Source organism: Schistocerca cancellata, chromosome 4, assembly GCF_023864275.1.
Source record: "Schistocerca cancellata isolate TAMUIC-IGC-003103 chromosome 4, iqSchCanc2.1, whole genome shotgun sequence".
NCBI lineage: Eukaryota > Metazoa > Arthropoda > Insecta > Orthoptera > Acrididae > Schistocerca > Schistocerca cancellata.
In genome coordinates this window covers 725,483,568-725,509,336 of record NC_064629.1, presented here as the reverse complement: position 1 = coordinate 725,509,336, position 25,769 = coordinate 725,483,568, and the positions used below count along the sequence as shown (strand labels likewise).

General features: G+C 39.7%; 1 protein-coding gene across 1 annotated transcript in view; it reads left to right on the top strand.

Moving 5' to 3' along the window:
• LOC126184407 (CLIP-associating protein 1-A-like) overlaps window positions 1–25,769 on the top strand; it is a 378,388-nt gene that overhangs the window by 133,114 nt on the left and 219,505 nt on the right. Inside the window, 2 exon segments of the mRNA XM_049926791.1 lie at window positions 9,555–9,668; window positions 23,686–23,890. Of these exon segments, the coding sequence (XP_049782748.1) occupies window positions 9,555–9,668; window positions 23,686–23,890 (319 nt within the window).

The following is a 25,769-nucleotide window of genomic DNA, read 5'->3' as shown; positions in this document are numbered from 1 at the left end:
TCATTATAGTCTTAAACTACTTATATATGGTGCTCTTAATGCCATGGTTGTATTGCTAAAACCCCCTTTAATGTCCAGGAGGGTGCAGGTAGCAATTTCCTGAAAGCATAGTGCTTTTTCCAACTTCTCAACAAACTGGTGAAGTGCTGCTTCACATGATTTGCATAGTTGATATACTTGTTAGTTCACATGTAGAGTAACTTTAGTTAACCTCCCTTCCTTAGCATACACATTAACCAATTTTACTAATGTCCTTAGGAAAAAGTAGGACAGGCTAATAGTAGTTGAGTCACTGAACAGCCACCTACGTAGCTCTTTTAACGCATTAGTGTCCATTGGTGACACATCAGGCGGGTAACAAGTCACATATCTAGAATTGTGTGCTTTTATATTTACTTCTTCAGTTAGTCTTGCTAGGATGGGTATGATGTGTGCATGCTGTGTGTGGAAACAGGAAGGGCTGACCAGAGTTCACAAACAGCTATATGTGCTGTTGGCTATGGTCAGTCACCTTCAGGTTGCAGCCTCAGGGTACAGCAGTGCCGGAGAATCTGGCGCGTTGCGTGGGACACCTCGGGAGTCAGTTGTTTTGCCCACGGGCTCTGCTTCCGAGGCACCTTTTAGCGCATATGACACGATGGATCTGCCCTCACAGCAGGCTGACTGTTGGATGGTAACATGTTCGCGTTGCTCAAGGCGGACGGCCAATGTGGAAACTGGCTGCGTGGCCTCGTCCATTCGCCCTATGAGTGGACAGGTGGCTGCTGCTTCACCAGGGTCCGAGCAGCGACGTGGGGGGCAAGGGTTTACTTGTTATTGGCAGCTCCAATGTTTAGCACATTATGGAGCCCCTAGGCAGATAGCATTCTGGGCTGGAAAGAAAGCCAATGTGCACCTGGTATGTCTGTCAGGAAGCCTCATCTGAGATGTGGAGGCTACATTTCCGGTGGCGACTTCCCTCGATAGGTCAGGGGTGCTTAGCAGAGTACTTGTGGAGTGCACATGAGGGTTTTTTAGGCTAGGCTGTAGTTTGAGGTTCTCTAATGGACATTCGCCAGTCGATTCACAGCAAAGAAAGGCAAACAGCATTCAGAATCAAGACACTTTGACTGTCACAATTTTATCAGTAAACTGTGTAAGTATTTGTAGTAAAGTTCCCGAATTTACTGCCCTCCCGGAAAGTTATTGCACTCAAATTATTCTTGAGACCAGAAGCTGGCTGAAACCCAAAGTGGAAATCTCTGAGATATTTAGTGAGTCATGGAATGTATATTGGAAAGACAGATTACAGGCCATAGGAGGGGAAGTGTTCATTGCAGTTGACAAAAATATTGTCTCTATTGATGTTGAAATTGAGTGTGACAGTGAAGTCGTCTGGTCACGTATAACAGGTGTAGGTGAAACTATGTTAATTGTTGGATGTGGCCATCCGATTGCGCTGTGACAGTTCTAGAGTCATTCAAAGGAAGTCTATGGTCAATAGCACTTAAATACTCAGATCATGCAATAGTAGTTGGCGGTGACTCAGACCTTATCGACATGTCAGTATAGAAGTGGGGATTAGCGATCATGATGTCATTATAGCAATCATGATTATGAGAGTTAATAAATCAGTCAAGAAGGCTAGGAGTGTGTTCCTGCTAGACAGATCAGATAAGGAGTTCACTTATACAGTGAATTGGCATCACTTGGTACCTGTAAGATGGACACACAGGAATTACGGGCAAAGTTTAAGCAGATTGTAATTCATGGTCTAGAGAGTTATGTGCCTAGTAAATGGATAAAGGATGCTCAAGACCCACCAAGGTTTAATAACGAAATTCGCAAGGTGCTGAGGAAACAGAGGCTGTTGCACTCTAGGTCAAAAAGGGACACAGAAACAATGGCAAGTGAAGGTTAGTAGAGATTCGTGTGTCTGTGAAAAGATCGATGCGTGAAGCATACAACAGCTACTACCATCACACCTTAGCAAAAGATCTGACAGAGAACCTGTGAAAATTACGGTCATATGTAAAATTGCTAAGTGGTTGTAATGCTTCAATTCAGTCCCTTGTTGACCAGTCTGATGTCGCAGTTGAAGATAGCGAAACAAAAACCGAAGTTTTAAATTTCATGTTCAAGAAATTGTTTATGCAGGAGAAACATACAAACATTCCATCATTTGACCATCGGACAGACTCCTGTATGGAAGACATAGAAATTCTCATACCTGGCATAGAGAAGCGGTGTTTATCAGAGGCAAGGGTACCACCAGGAGTGCCCCAGGGAAATGTGACAGGACTGCTGTTGTTCTCTATATACATAAATGATTTGGTGGGGAGGTTGGGCAGCAGTCTATGGTTGTTTGCTGATGATGCTGTGGTGTATGGTAAAGTGTCGAAGTTGAGTGACTAGGAAGATACAAGACGACTTAGACCAAATTTTCAGTTGGTGTGATGAATGGCAGCTAGCCCAAAATGAGGAAAAATGTAAGTTAATGTGGATCAGTAGGAAGAACAAACTTGTAATGTTCAGATACAGTATCACTAGTGTCCAGCTTGACACAATCAAGTCATTTAAATATCTGGGCATAACACTGCAAAGTGATATGAGGTGGAATGGGCATGTGAAAACTGTGGTAAGTAAGGCAAATGGTTGACTTTGGTTTATTGTGAGAATTTTAGAAAAGAGTGGTTCACCTGTAAAGGAAACTGCATGTAGGATCTGGTACTATTTATTCTTGAGTACTGCTTGACTGTTTGGGATCTGTACCAGGTCAGATTGAAGGATGGTATCAAAACAATTCAGAGGAGGGCTGCTAGATTTGTTACTGGTAGATTCAAACAACACATAAGTGTTACAGAGATGCTTCAGGAACTCAAAGGAGAAACCTTGGAGGGAAGGCGGCATTCTTTTCAGGAATCACTTTTGATAAAATTTAGAAAACTGGCATTTGAAACTGACTGCTGAACGATTCTACTGCCGCCAACATACATCGGGTGTGCCACAAACATATCGTGCATAAGGACTACGAAGATAAGACATGAGAAATTAGGGCTCATACGGAGGTGATTAGACAGTAGTTTTTTCCTCACTCTATTTGCGAGTGGAACATGAGGGGAAATGACAAGTAGTGGTACAGGGTGCTCTCTGCCACGCACCTTACGGTGGCTTGCAGGGTATCAATGTAGATGTACATCTCTCTCTGGCTTCAGATAGTTTTGCTTGCTTAATGACAAGGCAGTGTTTGGCAAATGCCTTCAGCTGTTTTGCCCATTTTCCTTTACTTCTTGCATTGTTTAACAGTTTTCTTACTGGCTTTCTTTGCAATTCCAGGTTGTTGTTATTTTCTAAGTACCAGGTCATAATGGCAGATGTCACTTCATCTGCCATTTCCTCGAGTACTACTGGAGTCCTTACTAAAATTATAAATTCAGATATGGATGAGTTTAGGTCTTTCCTATAAGACTCTTATGTTGTGTTTCTAGGATTCCTATAGGTCATGGTCTGTTTAGCATTCATTTCAGCCTCAAACTTGTTATATGTGTGTTCTGATAAGGATGGCTCCAACACCGCATGCCATTGTTTGATGTAGCTACCCGTGAAGGTGAACCCAAAAGTTATGTCCATTATTTCTTCCTTTCTTATGTTCCTGAAGGTCGATTTGATGCCCTATTCAGGATCTCCAGGCTACTCTCAATTAAATTTTCCTCTGCTGTTGGTGTCGCTGCTTCCCCTCAACAGGTTGTGGGCATTGGCATCACAACCAACCAACAGCTGTTCATTCAGCTATGAACACCTGTCTACATGCTACATTAATTTTGCAACTTCATTCACTAAGTCCCTGAAATGAAAGTCCACCGTGGGCAGGAATGACATTCCGCACTCAACATAAATGCATATTCTGGTGTTCTTTAAATTTCTAGTATGTTACCTCTGGCATTTTGCCTCCAGCATCATCCTCCAGTTTTCCCAAGACCTGAAACGCCTAATTTATATACATAGGGTTCCCGGATCAGGACAACGTCCACCTCTTGTCTTCCCAGAAGACGACTCAGGGTGGCAGTTGCCCCCTTACTGTGTTGCAGATTTATCTGCAACTCTTGCAGCCACTAACTCCACACCATGGTCATTTCCAGTGTGTGAGATTATTCTGACGATAGCCTGCAAGAACCCTTTCTTCCCATTGCCCTCAAGGATTCCTCACTGACTTCCATCACAGGGGCTTATTTCTTACCTCGGCTATTTCTGGATCCAGTTATTGTGATAAAAGGGAATATTAGACTCCTCTCCTGTTCCTTGTCTTGACTTGTCTCTTGTTCCTGTCTTGGAAGTAGAAGGGATCTGTTTTTCCCCTTCACTCTGAGAGCACCTTTGTAGAGGTCTTAAGTTTGGGACCTCTTGTCTTCCTTTTCATTTTGTTGTTTGTGAAGTTTTCTCCTCTCAGCCCCAGACAATGATTTGACCTCGATACAGTCCAACTTCTCAGTGATGATTTCCTCTTCTTGGATTGGTCTATCAACTGATCCAATTCCAGAAACAGCTTCCATTAGTTCGAACCTCAATGCTTGGGTATTTTAAGTCTCATCAAATCCCACAGTTTTTGTTTCTTCATTTTGGTACCATGAGATTTAGCCATTTATTAGGTAGATACCATGGTGCTCAGCACGGTGCAAGGCTAGTTACTTGGGTCAGTTGACCAGTAGCCCTGAGAATTTTGCTACATGCCACACACCCCTCAGCATGAATTGTAGTGGAGCTTTGTGAGGCACTCTGCTCATCTGGTTCATCCAGCATAGGAGATTCTGCCATTAGCTACACTACAGCTGTCATAGCCCTCAGCTTCATGCATACACAGAAGCCTTTCTATCTGCATGATCAGTATTTCAACTACGAGGTGGTGTCCCCAGAGAGGGAACTCTCATGATACCTTGGGATGAATATGCCAAACCCACCTCATAAAATCAACAAGTATGCAGGATTTATTGGAGCTGCTGTGTAATCTGTTGCATGTGAGTCAATGAAGGGTGCTGCAAACAAAGCTGTTGAAATAAATGATAGTGTGACTGACATACCAGTAGCTTTTGATGGCACTTGGCAGTAGTGCGGCTACAGTTTTATGAATTCTGTTGCTACGGTGACCAGTGTGGATACTGGAAAGAAAGGTAATAGATTTCCAGATTTTAACCAAACATTGTTATAAGTGTAAATCAGGGAATGAAGAAGGGCATGTCTGTGACAGAAATTATGAAGGCACAAGTGGTGGTAGAAGAGGACCAGGTTGAGGAAGTTGAAACAAAGTTTGCAGACAAGAAATTTTCTTATGGTAAAACCATAAGAGGCAGGCTAACAGACAAAATGATTGATGAACTACAGCAGTATTATGGGATGGCCATTAGAAATAATTCTGAGGGTTTGTTGAAAATGAAGTAGGCACTATGGGCTACCTTCTTCCACAGACTGTCAACTGATGAAAAACCAGTACACCGTCTTTGCCCTCCTGGACCTGATTCATGGTGCAATTACCGCAATGCGCAATACTCAAATAGTTCATGCAGCCATAAACGTTCCATCCCAGCAGCAGTCATGGATATCATAAGACCTATTTACAGAGACCTGACAAACATGAATTACTGGAGAAGTGTCTGGAGGGTCAGACTCAAAATCCCAATGATTCATTCAGTAATCTTATATGGACTCGCTTACCAAAAAATGTTTTTCTTTGTATGAAGACGCTAAAGTGGAGGTTCAGTGACGCTGTTATTGTTTTTAATGATGGCAACATTGGTAGGGTGAAAGTGCTACATCATATGAGAATTAATCCTGGAGCAAACTGCATCAGAGAACTTGAATGAATGGACAAGATTCTCATTGATAAAGCAGAGTATGCAGCACAGTTGGCCACGAAGGAGTCCAGAAGGAAGAAAAGAAGAAAAAACTTGGAATAAGATCAAGATGATGATATACAGTGTGGTTCATGGTGTTTCTGAGTGACTAAAAATAAAAATATTAAGCATATATTAAATGAGTTACAGTCTTTTGGAACTTTACATTCACATTTTCTGTTTCCTTTTTCCTAAATCTTGGAAACCACTTTGAGTAAGCATTCAAATTTTCAACAATTAATAACATACACATCCTGTGTCTACTGAACTAATAGAAGAACATAATTAAAATTATTTAGGATAAAGTACAAAAAAGTATACAAAATTTTAACTGCATGATTAAAAAATTGTATTTCTGAAAGCAGTGGCTGAAATGCAATTATTGTAGTTTAGTAGACTCAGAAAATACAGTTTAATGTCCTGTAAAAGTTTCATGTCAATGGCTACAGTAGTTTCTAAAATACAGGGGAAGCCAAGTCAGTAAATTAAACATTGTCGGGATAGGATGTTCGAACTCCCTTAAATGCTATATCGCAGTTGTCGAAAAACCTAATTAGAATATGATGGCTCTTGCGTGTCAGTATCATTGCATGTACATCTTTGTTACGTGACATAGTTACTAAGCTGTGTCCCTCACTGAGTGAAGTGTTGCTGCTGTGCACATTCCACTATGAAGTGTTGTCTGAATCCTTGTACCACTATTCGCTGTTGTTGCTTCTACTAGACCAACACTGTGTGCTATGTGTGTACTCACGCCAGCGTCTGCTGCTGCTGCACCGCTCCTGGTTGCCTTCTGGGATGGCTGCTTTAACTTCAGGCATCGTCTGTATGCAGCGGCTTGTTCCAGTTTCTTCTGTCTCCTCTTGGCATCATCTGTCTGGTGGTCTCGTTCCAGCTTCTTCTTCTTCTTCTTCTTCTTCTTCTTCTTCTTTTTCTTCTCTGTTCCTCTTCCGCCCATACCACTAGCCAGCATACTGATTGTTTAAGTAAAGAAAGGGACCCCTCAGAACTGTTTCATATTTTTGCTTGACATTTGGCTGAGTGGGTTCAATTACAAAAGGGAGGGCGACCCATTCCATTAATATTTAGCATGCTGTTGCCGAATAAGAAAACAGGAAACAATCCTTCCTAATCAGTGCCAAACCCTGCACCTTAAAGTAATCTATATATGTTGTGTCCAGCGAATGGTCTCTATGCTGATTGACATTATGCGGAGGTAGATCTGTTCAATTAGCAGTCTATAGCTTCGGCTAATCAAATATTTTGAAAATTATGGCACTCTGTCGAGGAAATATGAACATACGGAGGCAATACTTGAGAACAATGTTTACTGTACTGACCTTTGTACAATTTGTACATTTCCCAAGAAGAAGCAACACGCTAAGTATGGAGGAGCGGCACCAGAGCGTATTCTAAGTCCAGACCTGAGGCCTGACTTAACATGGGATCCATATGTTATGATTGTACGCAACTGACAAACTCTCCTGGATGATGTGTGGCCTCCTTTAGCCCTTGTGGCTGTGGCCACGTCCACATGCCCAGCCGGACAGAGCAGCATGGTCTCACGGGATGTCACATGTTAAATTCGGCCCCAACCAGCTGGCACCCTTGTGGTGGAATTTGCTATGTATTCTGCAAGCATAAATTGTTCAGTCTGGCTGCTGCCATTGCTTTTTAGTCAGTGCATTGTCCTCATATGCGACAGCACAGAAAAGATAAATCTAACTTAACTTGTAGCAGAAGTTATGACCAGTGTTGTTTATGTTGCAAAATTCATTCTTCTTATTGAGTACCTTACCAGGGGTGAAACAAAATCTGGTGAATACCACAGAATTCTCACAATTGTTGGAAAAATTTGGAAGAAAAGGTGTCTGAATAAATGAAAATGGATCCAGTTGAAAAAAATAAAAACAACATTCTTTAGGACAAGGCACCTGCTTACAAAGCCTCTTTGACAATGGAATAAACTGAGGAACTGGTAGTACAAATTGTCTCCCTCCCTCTGTTTTTGGGGAGGGTGACTGTTACACATTACCATTATTTTTTGTATCTATTATTTTTGCAATTTTTGAAATGATCTGGTAGTTGTTTTTAGATTTGTACTATATGCAATGATTTTATAAAGTTGAAGCTGTCTATGACCTTTGCCATTATCGTACTCTGTGATTGTAGTAAATCAGTATCAGTAATGGGTTCATGAAATTTTTCCAGTAGTTTTCTACATGTACTTCTATGACATTAGAGGGGACAGAAAAGGGCTCTGCTGTTACATTTGTCTCTCTCTCTCATATACACTACATGATATCTCCACCCTCACCTCACCTTTAGTTTGTCGCACCCTTCTGTCCTCTTCCCTACACCCATCTCAGCCCCCTGCCACTGTGTGTGTGTGTGTGTGTGTGTGTGTGTGTGTGTGTGTGTGTGTGTGTGTGTGTGTGTGTGTGTGTGTGTGTGTGTGTGTGTGTGTGTGTGTGTGTGTGTGTGTTTCTTTCTTTCTTCCTCTCTGTCCTCGCCCCCACTATTCTTAATTGGAATCAAGGTGAAAGTGGGGTTTGAATAAAGGAGAGATTCTGTTTTCCTCTGGTATCATTAACGCTTGCTTACGTATGTGCCTACTAGTCCTTATAATCAATCTGTGTTTCTGTTTGTTTTTTTGCTGCTTGGATATAAGATGACCATAGGCAATGTAAGTAAGCTGGTTACTTTAGCTGAATTCAATTCTTTTTTAGTTTTTGCTATGATGGAAGGTTTTGAGAAACTATTTGACTTCATGTTTGATTTTAAACCACATTTGCATAATCAGAGGCATCTTCTTGCTGAAAAGTTTTGTATGTTTTATATTTATTGTAAATTCTGTTTTAGCAAAGTAGTAGACTCGTGACAGATCTGTGTTACTACAGTCATAATGCGATATCATATGCTGATGTGTAAATGAAGCCTACACAAATGTTTGGGAATATTTCTGTTCAATAAAAATCCTGGCTAATTAAAAATTTTCCAAGGCGTGCAATGTTATACAAGTGCCCTCTTCACATACATGCACACACACAGTAAGAAACATACAGTAGAACAATCTGAGTCTGCTGCTGTGGTCCATTTGTTCTCACTACCTTCCTCATGATTTGATCCGTTCATATAATTTTATGCTAGTTCACTGACATTGTTGCAACTAGGCATATGAATCCATAATGAAATATATCAATGGCCAGCTGATCATGGCAATGTACATTACACTGTTGCATGCATCATTAATATTTCATCTTAGCTAAGATGCCCAAGGTTGTGTATCAGAAATTTAGTATATTATTATATTAATTTCCCTAGTTTTAATTAGAAGAGAATTTTATAACTTAAATTCACTAATTTTGTTTATACTGCAATAAATATTTGGACATACTCACCAAATATGAAAAAGTGTACTGCCCAGTCTAGCATCATTGTGTCTGCTTTTGGAACTCATTAAACATAGACTTATAAAAACAACTCTCAGCAACATGGTTCTTGTTTGAGTTGTCCTCACCTTGCCTTTCTCCTTTGCTGTTCTCTCTGGTATCTTGTACGGAATGGAAAAATTTGCTCATTTACCCAAGTTGCTGTATCAAGTTGCTGTGTGCTTTGAATAGTTCCATTTTTACTGTTATTAAGATGAACACTGATAGGAAGATTCTGGAAAATAATTGTTGTTCGCAGCTCGGCCAGGAAAGCAAGCTGCAGACTCATCTGGCATGTCCACAAGTGTCATAACATCTCCAGAAAGATTGGGCAGAACAAGGAGTCGGATGTCAAATGTATCTCAGTCCCAACGTAAGTATCTTCAGTTCGTTCTTTCTATTAATTTCCTTCAGTTTCTCTAATTTTATTACTATTAATATATTTGTCATTTATTTTGTGTGTGTGTGTGTGTGAGTGTGTGTGTGTGTGTGTGTGTGTGTGTGTGTGTGTGGTGTTGTTGTTGTTGTTGTTGTTGTTGTTGTTGATGATGATGATGATGATCATGCAATTCTTGGTATGAAAGAGACCCAAAATCTCATTAAAAGTCAAGGCATATAATAAAATAAATTTTAATAGATGTTAACTGTAAAGTAGTGGGTATATATTTCTGTAACAAGTAAGGTTTTATTTTCTGAAGTTGTTGCTTATCATAGATCAATTTTTTATGGAGGAGCCGGGATGGAAGTAATTTATAGAATTTATTATTTGCCAATACTTAGCTTCAGCTGAAACAAGAATGTATATAAGGATTGTGCTCAAGTTTGTAAGTATAGTAAATGAAACAACAGAGAAAAGATAGCCTTGTAAATGGTAGACAGTTGGTCAAATGAATTTTAAGGTAACTTAGATAATTACAAGTTCGTATGAGAAAATATGAAACTGTAATGTTGCCATTCCTGTTCTTAGTACATACCCTGTAAAAGTGTAGTTAATAAATAATGTAAATATTGCTCCAGTATACGAGTAATATGGGCAGGGGTCACTTCCTTCCAATAAAGCAAAGGCTTGTAACTGGGATTTCTGTTCTGGCTACGTAGCACAGTTCTCTGTGTACCTTAAGTGGCAGATTTTTAGGGCAGTCATTGTAGGCAACATTTTTGCATCAACATTGTTCAGTGTTATCAGAACAGCTGATAAAATTTCATATCAATTGTAAGATTCACACAGATCCCATTAAGAAAATGGGAAGGTGGATCTCAGCAATTACAACTCAAATTAGTGTATTAAGTATCTATGATCTCGTGCAGTGATGACTTTATAGCCACCTCAGTGTTCATGTTGTAATATTCCAGCCAAGTCAGTATGCAGCAGCGTTGATCATTGATCAAAGTAAGTGCATTGTAGGTGTAAGTGTTCACCATTCGTGCACTACTTAATTATCATTGGGAGAAAACATTACAAACAAACTGTGTTTTGTGTATCTTTCTCTTTTGCTTGTGCCTGTTTTCTGAGTTTGGGTTTGGTATGGTTAAATTAGATTAGATTTACTTTTCATTCCAATAGAGCTGTAGTGAGGAGATCCATAAGGATGTAGAACATGTCAGAAAACAAAAATACGCAGTAAATAATTACAAATAACAACAGGTATGCTAATGTACCTTTCACAGATCCCAAGTGAAATGGTCCTCATGGATGTGGTATAAGCAAAAAAATCATGAACATATTTTCATTTAAAATGCAATAACAAACTTGTCACTAAATTTATACAGGAGTCAGGTTGTATGTAATACTTAACATTATTTGAGATTATTAAGTAACATATACATGTCAGTGAGTTCTACTGAAAAATTCATCAGTGGAGTAGAAGAAGTTGGCTGCCAATAGATCCTTGAGGCTCATCTTAAACTGAACTTTCTTCATAATTAAACTTTTAACTATCATCTGCATACTGACTTGCCATTTCGAAATGTTACTGATGAAAGGTCATTGATATCCACAAGGAAAAGTAAGGGATCTAAGATGGAATTTGGTGCAACAGCACGTGTAATTAGTTCCCAGTTGAATGATACCTAATAGCTTAATACAATCTCTTTCCTACTGACATCCTTTTTGTCCTGTCCTGGTAGAATTTGAACCATTTTGCAACATTTCCTTTTGACCATAATATTCTAATTTACTGAAAAGAATGTTGTGATTTACAGAGTCAAATGCCTTTGACTGATCACAAAATATGCCAGTAGCCTGTAATTTATTGTCTAATGAATTAAGTACATTCTTGCTGTGTGCGTAGATAGGCTTCTCAATATCAGAACGCGTTAGAAATCTGAACTGTGACTTTGACAAATGTTATTTGTTGTAGGATGGTTAAGAACCCAAGTTCCTTTACAGATTGAAAGTGAAACAAAGATTCGCTGAACTGGCCCATGAAACACACTTACTCACTGAATTGGTGCGCAGTAGCTGTATTTGTAGTCTCACCTTTCCCACATTTCTCTGCCAGGGAGCTGGTTGGTTGTGTTGTCCTCATCACTTCATCATTCATGACAGGCTAGAGTGGACTGTGTAAAAATTCTGATTTTTTATGGGGGCTGATGACCGCACAGTTGAGTGCCCTGCAAAACGATCACCACGATGACAACCGCCACCACCACTACCACCACCACCTTTCCCACAAGAATTTTCTTGAAATGAAAATTTTTTAATTTCAATATTAATTTTGACAAAGTGAGACCTGAGAATTAGGGTTACAAATATATAGTATTGGCAATTAAAATCTTATTCAATTTTACAAAAGAATATTCTGGAACGTGAAAGTCTTTATTATCAGCAACTATTCAAAGACATTATTTTTGGAAAAAAATTGAGAAAAGGTGTTTTCAGTTGAGGTATGTCAAGGCTAATACGAATAACTTTCACCTGTGCAGAAATTTTAGGTAGTACATATTTTGTATGTATCGTAACTTGGTCATATTTCGTTAAATAAACTTTTATTAATAAAATTAACTAGACTGTTACATTCAGGAGAATGATAGCTAAATACTGAATAATATAATTTATTGACAGTTTGTGGAACATATTGATTAACCATTACAATTTAATACACAATGGAAAAGAAATGTAAAGTGTTGTTTGGATTATTAGTTCCTCCTTTTATTTTTAATTACTTACTTATTGTAAAATAAATGATGTGGTGACAAACTTTTATTACTCTATGTTAAGCATAAGTGTTACACTTGACTATATCTCAGAAGAAACACTTTTATTAGTTACAGCCCATGCTGGATGGAATAATTTCTTATATGTGGTCACAATAGTTCAGATATAAACATGGGTATTGACTAAAAAAGTAATGTAAATTTACCTACCGCCATTTACATACATTTCTGTGTGCAGAATGAGCTGAGTTCCATTCTTCAATTGTCCTAAACCACATAAGACAAATGCTGGGATGGTCCCTTCGAAAGGACATGGCCAGTTTCATTTCCCTCCATACTCCATTTGAGCATGTGCTTTGTATCTAATTGTCAACCCTAATCTTCCTTCCCTACTTCCCATATCTCATTACTCTTCCACCTTACCCTTTAGAGTTCATTCCTGTTAGTAGTGCTTGCATCCTCTATGGCATGGAATGTCTCACAAAGAAATTTTTGAGCAGCTGAAGACTGTGTACTCTGTGAGTGGTTACACAGATACATATTCTATTTGAGCATGTGCTTTGTATCTAATTGTCAACCCTAATCTTCCTTCCCTACTTCCCATATCTCATTACTCTTCCACCTTACCCTTTAGAGTTCATTCCTGTTAGTAGTGCTTGCATCCTCTATGGCATGGAATGTCTCACAAAGAAATTTTTGAGCAGCTGAAGACTGTGTACTCTGTGAGTGGTTACACAGATACATATTCTTCTGTCCTACAACTTATAATGACCGTAGAACTAGAAGAACCTGAGAAGACCACAGCTAATGTGTCTCTTCCACATGATAGTGTATTATCTGGAAAAAAGCAAATGAGTCTTACAGAAACACCGAATTAAGCATTTTCTACAGACTATAAAGACACGACAGTTATGTGTGACCCTAATTACACACTTCCGAGCGACAAATACTTATTTCATCTACATCTACATCCATACTCCGCAAGCCACCTGACGGTGTGTGGCGGAGGGTACCTTCAGTACCTCTATCGGTTCTCCCTTCTATTCCAGTCTCGTATTGTTCGTGGAAAGAAGGATTGTCGGTATGCCTCTGTGTGGGCTCTAATCTCTCTGATTTTATCCTCATGGTCTCTTCGCGAGATATACATAGGAGGGAGCAATATACTGCTTGACTCTTCGGTGAAGGTATGTTCTCGAAACTTTGACGAAAGCCCGTACCGAGCTACTGAGAGTCTCTCCTGCAGAGTCTTCCACTGGAGTTTATCTATCATCTCCGAAACGCTTTCACGATTACTAAATGATCCTGTAATGAAGCGCGCTGCTCTCCGTTGGATCTTCTCTACGTCTTGTATCAACCCTATCTGGTACGGATCCCACACTGCTGAGCAGTATTCAAGCAGTGGGCGAACAAGCATACTGTAACCTACTTCCTTTGTTTTCAGATTGCATTTCCTTAGGATTCTTCCAATGAATCTCAGTCTGGCATCTGCTTTACCGACAATCAACATTCTATGATCATTCCATTTTAAATCACTCCTAATGCGTACTCCCAGATAATTTATGGAATTAACTGCTTCCAGTTGCTGACCTGCTATTTTGTAGCTAAATGATAAAGGATCTATCTTTCTGTGTATTCACAGCACATTACACTTGTCTACATTGAGATTCAATTGCCATTCCCTGCACCATGCGTCAATTCGCTGCAGATCCTCCTGCATTTCAGTACAATTTTCCATTGTTACAACCTCTTGATACACCACAGCATCATCTGCAAAAAGCCTCAGTGAACTTCCGATGTCATCCACCAGGTCATTTATGTATATTGTGAATAGCAACGGTCCTATGACACTCCCCTGCGGCACACCTGAAATTACTCTTACTTCGGAAGACTTCTCTCCATTGAGAATAACATGATGCGTCCTGTTATCTAGGAACTCCTCAATCCAATCACACAATTGGTCTGATAGTCCATATGCTCTTACTTTGTTCAATAAACGACTGTGGGGAACTGTATCGAATGCCTTGCGGAAGTCAAGAAACACGGCATCTACCTGTGAACCCGTGTCTATGGCCCTCTGAGTCTCGTGGACGAATAGCGCGAGCTGGGTTTCACATGACCGTCTTTTTCGAAACCCATGCTGATTCCTACAGAGTAGATTTCTAGTCTCCAGAAAAGTCATTATACTCGAACACAATACGTGTTCCAAAATTCTACAACTGATCGACGTTAGAGATATAGGTCTATAGTTCTGCACATCTGTTCAACGTCCCTTCTTGAAAACGGGGATGACCTGTGCCCTTTTCCAATCCTTTGGAACGCTACGCTCTTCTAGAGACCTACGGTACACCGCTGCAAGAAGGGGGGGGCAAGTTCCTTCGCGTACTCTGTGTAAAATTGAACTGGTATCCCATCAGGTCCAGAGGCCTTTCCTCTTTTGAGCGATTTTAATTGTTTCTCTATCCATCTGTCGTCTATTTCGATATCTACCATTTTGTCATCTGTGCGACAATCTAGAGAAGGAACTACAGTGCAATCTTCCTCTGTGAAACAACTTTGGAAAAAGACATTTAGTATTTCGGCCTTTAGTCTGTCATCCTCTGTTTCAGTACCATTTTGGTCACAGAGTGTCTGGACATTTTGTTTTGATCCACCTACCGCTTTGACATAAGACCAAAATTTCTTAGGATTTTCTGCCAAGTCAGTACATAGAACTTTACTTTCGAATTCATTGAACGCCTCTCGCATAGCTCTCTTCACACTACATTTCGCTTCACGTAATTTTTGTTTGTCTGCAAGGCTTTGGCTATGTTTATGTTTGCTGTGAAGTTCCCTTTGCTTCTGCAGCAGTTTTCTAACTTGGTTGTTGAACCACGGTGGCTCTTTTCCATCTCTTACAATCTTGCTTGGCACATACTCATCTAACGCATATTGTACGATGGTTTTGAACTTTGTCCACTGATCCTCAACACTATCAGTACTTGAGACAAAACTTTTGTGTTGAGCCAACAGGTACTCTGAAATCTGCTTTTTGTCACTTTTTCTAAACAGAAAAATCTTCCTACCCTTTTTAATATTCCTATTTACGGCTGAAATCATCGATGCCGTAACCGCTTTATGATCACTGATTCCCTGTTCTGCATTAACTTTTTCAAATAGTTCGGGTCTGTTTGTCACCAGAAGGTCTAATATGTTATCGCCACGAGTCGGTTCTCTGTTTAACTGCTCAAGGTAGTTTTCAGATAAAGCACTTAAAAAAATTTCACTGGATTCTTTGTCCCTGCCACCTGTTATGAACGTCTGAGTCTCCCAGTCTATATCCGGCAAATTAAAATCTCCACCCAGAACTGTAACATGGTGGGGAAATCTACTCGAAATATTTTCCAAATTATCCTTCAGGTGCTCAGCCACAACAGCTGCTGAGCCAGGGGGCCTATAGAGACATCCAATTACCATGTCTGAGCCTGCTTTAACCGCGACCTTCACCCAAATCATTTCACATTTCGGATCTCCGTCAATTTCCTTCGATACTATTGCACTTCTTACCGCTATAAACACGCCTCCCCCTTCACTGTTCAGCCTGTCTCTGCAGTATACATTCCAATCTGAGTTTAGGATTTCATTACTGTTTACGTCTGGTTTCATCCAACTTTCTGTCCCTAGTACTATATGGGCGTTGTGATCGTTTATTAATGAGAGCAGTGCTGGGACCTTTCTATAGACGCTCCTGCGACAGGGCTTCGGAGGAGGAGGAGGAGGAGATTAGTGTTTAACGTCCCGTCGACAACGAGGTCATTAGAGACGGAGCGCAAGCTCGGGTGAGGGAAGGATGGGGAAGGAAATCGGCCGTGCCCTTTCAAAGGAACCATCCCGGCATTTGCCTGAAGCGATTTAGGGAAATCACGGAAAACCTAAATCAGGACGGCCGGAGACGGGATTGAACCGTCGTCCTCCCAAATGCGAGTCCAGTGTGCTAACCACTGCGCCACCTCGCTCGGTGACGCTCCTGCAGTTTACTATTAGCACATTAATATTGTTATTCCCTGTTGCATTTTGCCTACTCCTATCTTGCCGCGTCTCAGGAGGCGTCTTGTCGGGCCTAGGGAGGGGATTCTCTAACCTAAAAAACCCCCATGTGCACTCCACACGTACTCCGCTACCCTTGTAGCCGCTTCCAGCGTGTAGTGCACGCCTGACCTATTCAGGGGGACCTTACATTTCTCCACCCGATAGCGGAGGTCGAGAAATTTGCACCCCAGATCTCCGCAGAATCGTCTGAGCCTCTGGTTTAAGCCTTCCACTCGGCTCCAAACCAGAGGACCGCGATCGGTTCTGGGAACGATACTACAAATAGTTAGCTCTGATTCCACCCCGCGAGCGAGGCTTTCCGCCTTCACCAATTCCGCCAACCGCCTGTACGAACTGAGGATGACCTCTGAACCCAGACGGCAGGAGTCATTGGTGCCGACATGAGCAACAATTTGCAGTCGGGTGCACCCAGTGCTCTCTATCGCCGCCGGTAGGGCCTCCTCTCGGATGAGACCCCCCGACAAGCAGACAGAGTGAACACTGGCCTTCTTCCCCGACCTTCTCGCTATTTCCCTAAGGGGCTCCATCACCCGCCTAACGTTGGAGCTCCCAATAACTAATAAACCCCTCCCCCCGTGTGCCTGCTCGGACCTTGCTGAAGGAGCAGCCACATGTCCCCTCACAGGCAGAGTGGGCGATGCCACACGGCCAGCCTCCACATTGACCTTCCGCCTCGTGCGCCGCGAACGCCGCTGAACCCGCCACTCCCCTTGGGGAGAGGGTGGCCCAACCGCGCCCGGTACCCGCGAAGATGTCTCGACAGCAGGGACAGTGGGTGAAGCATGTAACACCTGGGGTGTACCTTGCGACGCACCAGACTCCCCACTGCCGCTACACTCCGAGGCAGCAGCCTGAAGACGGCTGACCGCGGCCATCAACACGCTCAGCTGTTCACGAACAGTGGCCAGCTCCTCCTGCGTCCGTACACAGCAGTCACACATCCTATCCATCCTAAGGAAACAATTTACTGAAGAGAGTTAATCAACCTTTAACTGGACTGCTAATTCACTAAAGGCGGCTGCTTATTCACTAAACTGTGGTTGCTAGCCACTTCTTGTAGAAAACAATGAAAATAGCACTACCTGTCTTTGGACTGTATTGAAAACAAACTCTAGCACTACTGGCACTATGGTTGACTACAGGGACTCTCTCTTACTGTATTCAAAACAAACACGAAATCTATGGAACACTATTAAGAGCACTCGAAAATTAAAGCTTCCTAAAAGCAAATACACACGGAAGAAGAAGTGACAAGTAAGAAAAATGCAGTTAATACTTAAATTAAGGTAGCTCGCTGCACAGCAGACGTGAAGCAGGCGGCAGTTACGACGACGCTGACACTGACTATGGCTGACTTAAGGGACTTCTCTGACTGTATTCAAAACAAACACGAAATCTATGGAACACTATTAAGAGCACTCGAAAATTAAAGCTTCCTAAAAGCAAATACACACGGAAGAAGAAGTGACAAGTAAGTCAATGATAAGTCATGCCAAAGTTTGTTGCTGTAAGACATCAGTGAATGAAAATAGGAAAAGTAAGTCAACTTTTTGACATTTTCAACCCAAAAATCTAAAAATTAATTTATCAAAACTAGACATAGTTGTCTCACTGGGAATTCCGCGATCGTTCAATAAGTAAAATATGGAGTTTCAGTCTTCGATCGCTATTCTTTATTTTCAATTACCGGTTTCGGGCTAGCTGCCCATCTTCAGATCTGTTAGACAATGTTAAAAATGTAATTAATAAGAGAGATACAGTTAGTGAAAAACTATCTTAGTTTACAAAATGAAATTTTGGAACATATAAAATGCCAACATACCATATGTTGTAGTTACAGAGTAACTTGTCCGTACAGAACACACTGTTCACTGTCATAAGTAAAGTAAATTTCAATCTGTTAAAACATTATATCGCAGTATTTAAGAGTAATCTGATTGGTAACAGTAAAAAGTGCCCTCTACCTATAACAATTGTGCATCTGTTATTATTTCGCCGTATATATTATTGGCGAATATTCTTTTTAATAAAACAATTTTTAAGGTAATAACAAATGAATAATCTTTTTGAGTGGACCATGAAACCAAAAATTTTTACATTAATTTAAAATTTCTGTATAAAGAAACATAAAATATAATTAAAATGTAGATATCCTTCCGAAAATGTGCGTCTACTCTTCTTTGTTTTTGATTGGTGGTTGAGTGGATTTCCCTATGCCTGAGCGTATACAACGCCACGCCGAGTTGTCTTGCGCCGCGCCCAATTCACCTCGCCGCCAGTACGCTGAGGGCCGTTCCGCTGTAGCTGTTTCTTACTGGGGCGTGCTGCTGCGTTCAAGAGTAAGCCTAAAACAGGTCTTTAAAAATCTCATAATAATTCCTGTGCATAAAATCACTTTGCTCATTTAATAGGCCTGGGGTTTCTCTTTGATGTGCGTATATTTCAAGCTCTTCTAGCACGTTGAGATAGAGACTTTTTGGAGCTTTATGTAGCACCTCCATTTGTTGATTTATATTACTAACTTCATGTCTACTCTCTTTTATATGTGTTCCAAATGCTGTTCGATTGCTATGGCTACAATGTTCCCTGTATCGAATTTCAAAGTTCCGCCCTGTTTGTCCTATATAATAACTGTCACATTCAGCACATTTAATCTTATATACTCCGGAATTATTGTATTTCATTTGTTTCGTCGTTGCTGGTTTATGTCTTAATCTATGTGCCATTTGCCCTTCGTTCTGAAATGCCACTGCGATGTTTTTTGGAAAGCATTTAGCAATTCTTTCCGACACACGCCCTTTGTATGTCAGGGTGACAAACTTCTTCTTAACTTTAATTTTCCTAGAATCGCTAATGATGCCCGCGGATTTGTTTTTGATTTTGTTAAACATACGTGTAACATCTTGTGTCCTGTATCCGTTAGCTGCTGCTACTTGCTTAATAATACCCAGTTCTTTCTGCAACTCATCTTCCTGTAGTGGCAATCTGAGGGCTCTGTTGCACATTGCATGAAAGTACGCTCTTTTATGCTGTGCCGGGTGGTGCGACGTCGCTACTATGATGTTGTCGGAGCACGTGTCTTTTCTATAGACGCCGAAAACGTGCCTGCCTCCCTCCTTTCTGACAGTCAAATCTAAATAGTTAATCGTCCTGTTGTTTTCCATTTCTAGTGTGAATTGAATTTTTGGATGCTGTTCGTTTAAAACTTTAGTCATTTCCTCTACGTCTTCTTTTTCCCCTTTGAATAATAAAATAGTGTCGTCAACATACCGTCTGTAATAAATTAACTTCTCCTTAATTTCTGGAAAAGAGTTAAAAACTTTGTTCTCAAAGTCATTCATAAAAATTTCAGCTAAAATGCCTGATAGACTGTTACCCATAGCTAAACCTTCATCTTGAATAAAAACTTTATCGTTAAAGATAAAACTATTAAAACTCAGTGTGAACTCTAGCATATCTACGAGTTCGACAATTTCACCCATGCTCATTGACTTATTTTTTATCAGGTTTTTCCTTATAATTTGCAAAGTTTCTGGTATTGGTATATTAGTGTAGAGGTTCACGACGTCCAATGAGGCTAGGACTGCATCCTCTGGGATTGCAATGTCCTTCACTTCGTTCGCGAAACATACACTATTTTTTACGTTGTAAACTTGCTCGTATTTATACGCAGATTTTAACTTACGGTACAAAGCTTTATTCAAGAGCTCATTAACGGCTTCCTTCCCATTGCAAATAACACGCATTGGTTTATTCTCCTTGTGCAATTTTATTTGCGCTCTTGCTTCTGGTGCTCTTGGATTCATCTTTACTAATCTAGCTTTTTCATTTGGAGTGAATAGAAATTGTATTGCTTCTATCCTTGCCTTTAAATCTGTCTGAAACTTCTTTGTTAAATCTTTCTTGACTTCTTTAATTCCATTTTCCTGAAAAAACCGCATTGTCTTATCTATATATTCCTTTTCGTAAATGACAACTGAGGTACTGCCCTTATCTGACTTAATCACGATTGCGTTATTAGAATCTAGTTTTAAGTTAATTTCTTTCACTAACCTCATCTCACTATATTTACCGTTATGTAAAGTTTTCTGGCATTCAATTGCCTCTTTGGCTTTGATGGCGATACATGTCTCCTGGAATTTAGTTAACTTAGCATCCCTACATGCTACCTTAACTTCTGCGATCATTCTCTTGATGTCTCGATCTTGCAAGTTCGTTCGCGGATTATGCTTAAGCCCCTTATCCAAAAGCTTCTGCTCTTCTTTAGAAAAGACAATATCTGTTAGGTTAACGGTTCTGTCATAAAACTTATGTACATACTGTATTTTATCTGTTTCCCTCTCTGCCTTTGCTATTGTTCTACACAGATTAGTAATTTTCTTATTGTGTCTTTTTATGATTTCGTCCCTATGTACCTGGATTCTTGCTTCAATCTCATATTCAACTTGTCTAAACTGCAGTGGCGACAATAGGTTACCTAACTTCATATGTAAATCGTGCGTAAGCTTATTGAGTTTGTCTTTCTCGATGTACCCTGATTTGATCTCCTGTCTTATCCATGACTGTTCTGCTCTCTTCTTAACTTTTGTGGCTGAGATACTGCTGTTATTTATCTTTACCCTTGCGTACTTCGGCACAACACCTAATTGCAAACAGTTCTTATTGAAATGTATTTTTAAATTGGCTTTCATTATATTAAGCTTAGCTTTAAAAAATGTTTTCACATCTCCCACAGCCTGACTAGGCACAAGTTTATCAAAACTAGACATAGTTGTCTCACTGGGAATTCCGCGATCGTTCAATAAGTAAAATATGGAGTTTCAGTCTTCGATCGCTATTCTTTATTTTCAATTACCGGTTTCGGGCTAGCTGCCCATCTTCAGATCTGTTAGACAATGTTAAAAATGTAATTAATAAGAGAGATACAGTTAGTGAAAAACTATCTTAGTTTACAAAATGAAATTTTGGAACATATAAAATGCCAACATACCATATGTTGTAGTTACAGAGTAACTTGTCCGTACAGAACACACTGTTCACTGTCATAAGTAAAGTAAATTTCAATCTGTTAAAACATTATATCGCAGTATTTAAGAGTAATCTGATTGGTAACAGTAAAAAGTGCCCTCTACCTATAACAATTGTGCATCTGTTATTATTTCGCCGTATATATTATTGGCGAATATTCTTTTTAATAAAACAATTTTTAAGGTAATAACAAATGAATAATCTTTTTGAGTGGACCATGAAACCAAAAATTTTTACATTAATTTAAAATTTCTGTATAAAGAAACATAAAATATAATTAAAATGTAGATATCCTTCCGAAAATGTGCGTCTACTCTTCTTTGTTTTTGATTGGTGGTTGAGTGGATTTCCCTATGCCTGAGCGTATACAACGCCACGCCGAGTTGTCTTGCGCCGCGCCCAATTCACCTCGCCGCCAGTACGCTGAGGGCCGTTCCGCTGTAGCTGTTTCTTACTGGGGCGTGCTGCTGCGTTCAAGAGTAAGCCTAAAACAGGTCTTTAAAAATCTCATAATAATTCCTGTGCATAAAATCACTTTGCTCATTTAATAGGCCTGGGGTTTCTCTTTGATGTGCGTATATTTCAAGCTCTTCTAGCACGTTGAGATAGAGACTTTTTGGAGCTTTATGTAGCACCTCCATTTGTTGATTTATATTACTAACTTCATGTCTACTCTCTTTTATATGTGTTCCAAATGCTGTTCGATTGCTATGGCTACAATGTTCCCTGTATCGAATTTCAAAGTTCCGCCCTGTTTGTCCTATATAATAACTGTCACATTCAGCACATTTAATCTTATATACTCCGGAATTATTGTATTTCATTTGTTTCGTCGTTGCTGGTTTTTAACATTGTCTAACAGATCTGAAGATGGGCAGCTAGCCCGAAACCGGTAATTGAAAATAAAGAATAGCGATCGAAGACTGAAACTCCATATTTTACTTAAAAATTAATTAATTGTGACTGTGGTTTCAACTGTAACAAGGTCTGGGAACTCTCACTATGCTGTAAAGAGCTACTGTTCAACAACAACAAAATGACTTATGATGCCAGGGTTTCAATGAAATACATTATGTATTGATAATTTTCCTGGCTGTAAACCTTGGATGGTGCAGTAACCAGCATGATAAAAACCATGGGAGACAAGTGGAAGGGGCCATGGATATAAAAGCTATGGTTAGTCTGTCAGCAGTCATTTCATCAGCATATTTGATGGTGGGGCAGCTGAGTGTGTGCCTGTGAATGATTCTTGCAAGTTTTACATTCATTGAGACTTTAGTTCAGGCACATTTCTCTAGCTGATAAAGGATAATGTAAAATTGTTCTTGTTATGTAGTCATCACTGTAGCCCACACTTTACAAGACGTATCTCTGATTGGATGACAAGCAGGCAACAGTATATGAAGTTATGAGGTGGTTGTGCAGTTTTCCAAGATAAATGGTCTACTCAATAACATTACCGATTTTCGTGCCGTGTTAGATACAAGAAAGCACCTTCAGAGTGAGTTAACATTTAGGGAATAATTGTGAAATCATTTTTACAAACATGAAAACATATATTTGATCTAATATTTCCTAAACCAAGTGAAATAGACTTTCATCAACATTCGTTGATCGATAAATATAGTTTATTTTCCGTACAAAACATTGTCATTTAGTTGATGTTGAGGATAACATTTTACAAGTAAACATTACAGAATGGTATGTTGGACACTACAAGGCATCAAGAGTTGCAGTGTCTGGTGCACTTGCATGTAGACTTCTTTCTTATGAGACTCTACAGTAACAATCATAAAAAACATAGATATTTAGTGATTGAGATATCAGGCTGTTAGAATGCAAGACATTGCAAGGTTTTAGAAATTTATGACGCTTTTCATTTAAATAATTAAAAACCACAGTTGTGAGTGCCAAATGGATGTATTTGTTTAAATGAAAATGATGTTTTGTTAAATAAAACTCTGGTGCATATGTACCTTTCACATTTTATTTAGTTCTGTGACGATGCTTATATTTTTCCCCATGTACTGATATAGTTTATGTCTTTTATTCTGTAAATTAGTTGTAACATGATTGAAAGATGATCTTTTTCTTTATTATTGTTGTTATTTTGTTCATAGCTACAAGCCGCTCAGGGTCTCCGTCTTCCAGACTAAGTTATGCTACCTTTTCAAATACAAACAGAGAAACAGGACATGATGGCAGACAACGTTGACCATCCAGCATCCCTCTCTCGACAGGACCTAGTCGTGAAGCTAGCAGAGAGACATCGCCAAGTCGTTACTCTTTAAATCTACTTGATCGCTCATTTGGCTCAAAATTGAGGTATCATTGAATTTCTGTTATAAAAAATGTATATTGTTTTTCTGTACTTATCAGTGTGTTTATAAGTTAAGCAGTTATATAATTAGCATACTTGCCGTTACTCAAAATAGATTTTTAGTAACTCTTGATTTGTGTTACCAACATGTTTTGTGCATTTGTGTGACCTCGGCTGCTCATCACTTAATAGAGACAGGCTTTCAAGCAATATGAACAGAAAAACAGCTCCATATTGCGAAAACCAAGTCAGATAATGCAATGGTTAGTACACTGTACTGTCTTTGTCCAGCCATCTAGATTTTAGTTTTCTGTGATTTCTCTAAATTGGTTCTTGTGAAGCTCAGGCTAGCTCTGATTTAATTCAGCAATCTAATTTGAGCTATATCCTAAATCTGAAAATTTTATGTTCCTGCCAGTGAATCGGTGATGCTCTGTCTGCTTAATTTTCAACAGTAAGGCATAGTTTTTTGTGCTTGAGACAGTTGTGGGGGGAAACTTAATTGTTTTCAGAGAAAGAAAATACTGCTGACTGCATGAGACAAATGAAACATAATAAAATAAAATAAAATAAAATCTGTGAGTTCATTTAAATCTGTACAGCAGGTTCATTTCTTTTATTCTCTTGCCTGTGATTGTTATTGTTGTGTCAGTTTCGTAATGACAAATCACTGAGTACACTTGTTGAAATACCTTATACTTTTGTATGGAAGCCTGTTCTAGCCTTTCCCAAGAAAATTGTTCTTCAGCGATACATCCACGTTTCTAATGTTGTCTTCCAGTGATCGTCTTGCTCTTTTCTCTCTTAGACGGTCATGCCAAAGTCTGGCCATCCTGAATTAGGTTTTCTGTGATTTCACTAAATCGCTTCAGGCAAATGCCGGTTCCTCTGACAAAGGGCACGGCCGATTTCCTTACTCATCTTTTCCTAATTGGAGCTTTGCCCCATCTCTAGTGAACTGATTGTTGATGGCATGTTAAAACACTAATCTCCTCCTCCTCATTTCTCTTTGAATGCTACAAAGAAGTTTCTTGTACCATCCACTATTCAGTCACCTGACTAAGTGTCACACCCACTTCCATATCATTCCCACATTATCGCCATAATTACATATTGAACTCCAGTGTATATCCTGATGCCTTTGTTAGTTTTCCTGTCTCCCTTTTAATAATTCTGTCTGCCTGCATAGCTCAATGATAAGCACTTCCAGCTGCTATATGAAGTACCTGTGGTCAATTCCCAGTACCGCAGGGATTTTTCCTTATTTGTGGAACTAGAACATAATGCACTCAGCCTCATGATGCCAGTTGAGGAGCTACTTGAGTGAGAAGCAGTGGCTCCAAGGTTAAAGGCGGGTGTCTATTAGCAAGTAACTTACACAAATACTTGCTGAGGTGTTTACATTACAACAAAAACAGGCACAAGTTTGCTTTCGCAAGTCACTTGGGCAAGTTTATTTCAGGAACTTCCTGCAAGTACTTGCGGAAGTGTTTCCACATGAGTTTCATCATGAGATAGCCAAGTGGGAATTTACAGTGTCATGTTTAAAAACCAGCGCAGCCACCATCATTGTTGCATTAATGTTATTATTATTATTTATTTACTTTCTCAGACGTTAAGTCTGGTTAAAAATGGAAAGTGACGCGGACCTTGATCAAGCGTCACTTCCTTTTAACTGTACGGTATATGTTATATTGCATTTAGGAACTTTCGGGTAATTGAACATGTATCAATAATTACAGATTTCTGTAATTGTATATATAAGTTTGGATGTAGCTGTATTGCATTGATGTACTGGTGGATATTGTGTGGTATGACTCCTGTAGTTGATAGTATAATTGGTATAATGTCAACTTTATCCTGATGCCACATGTCCTTGACTTC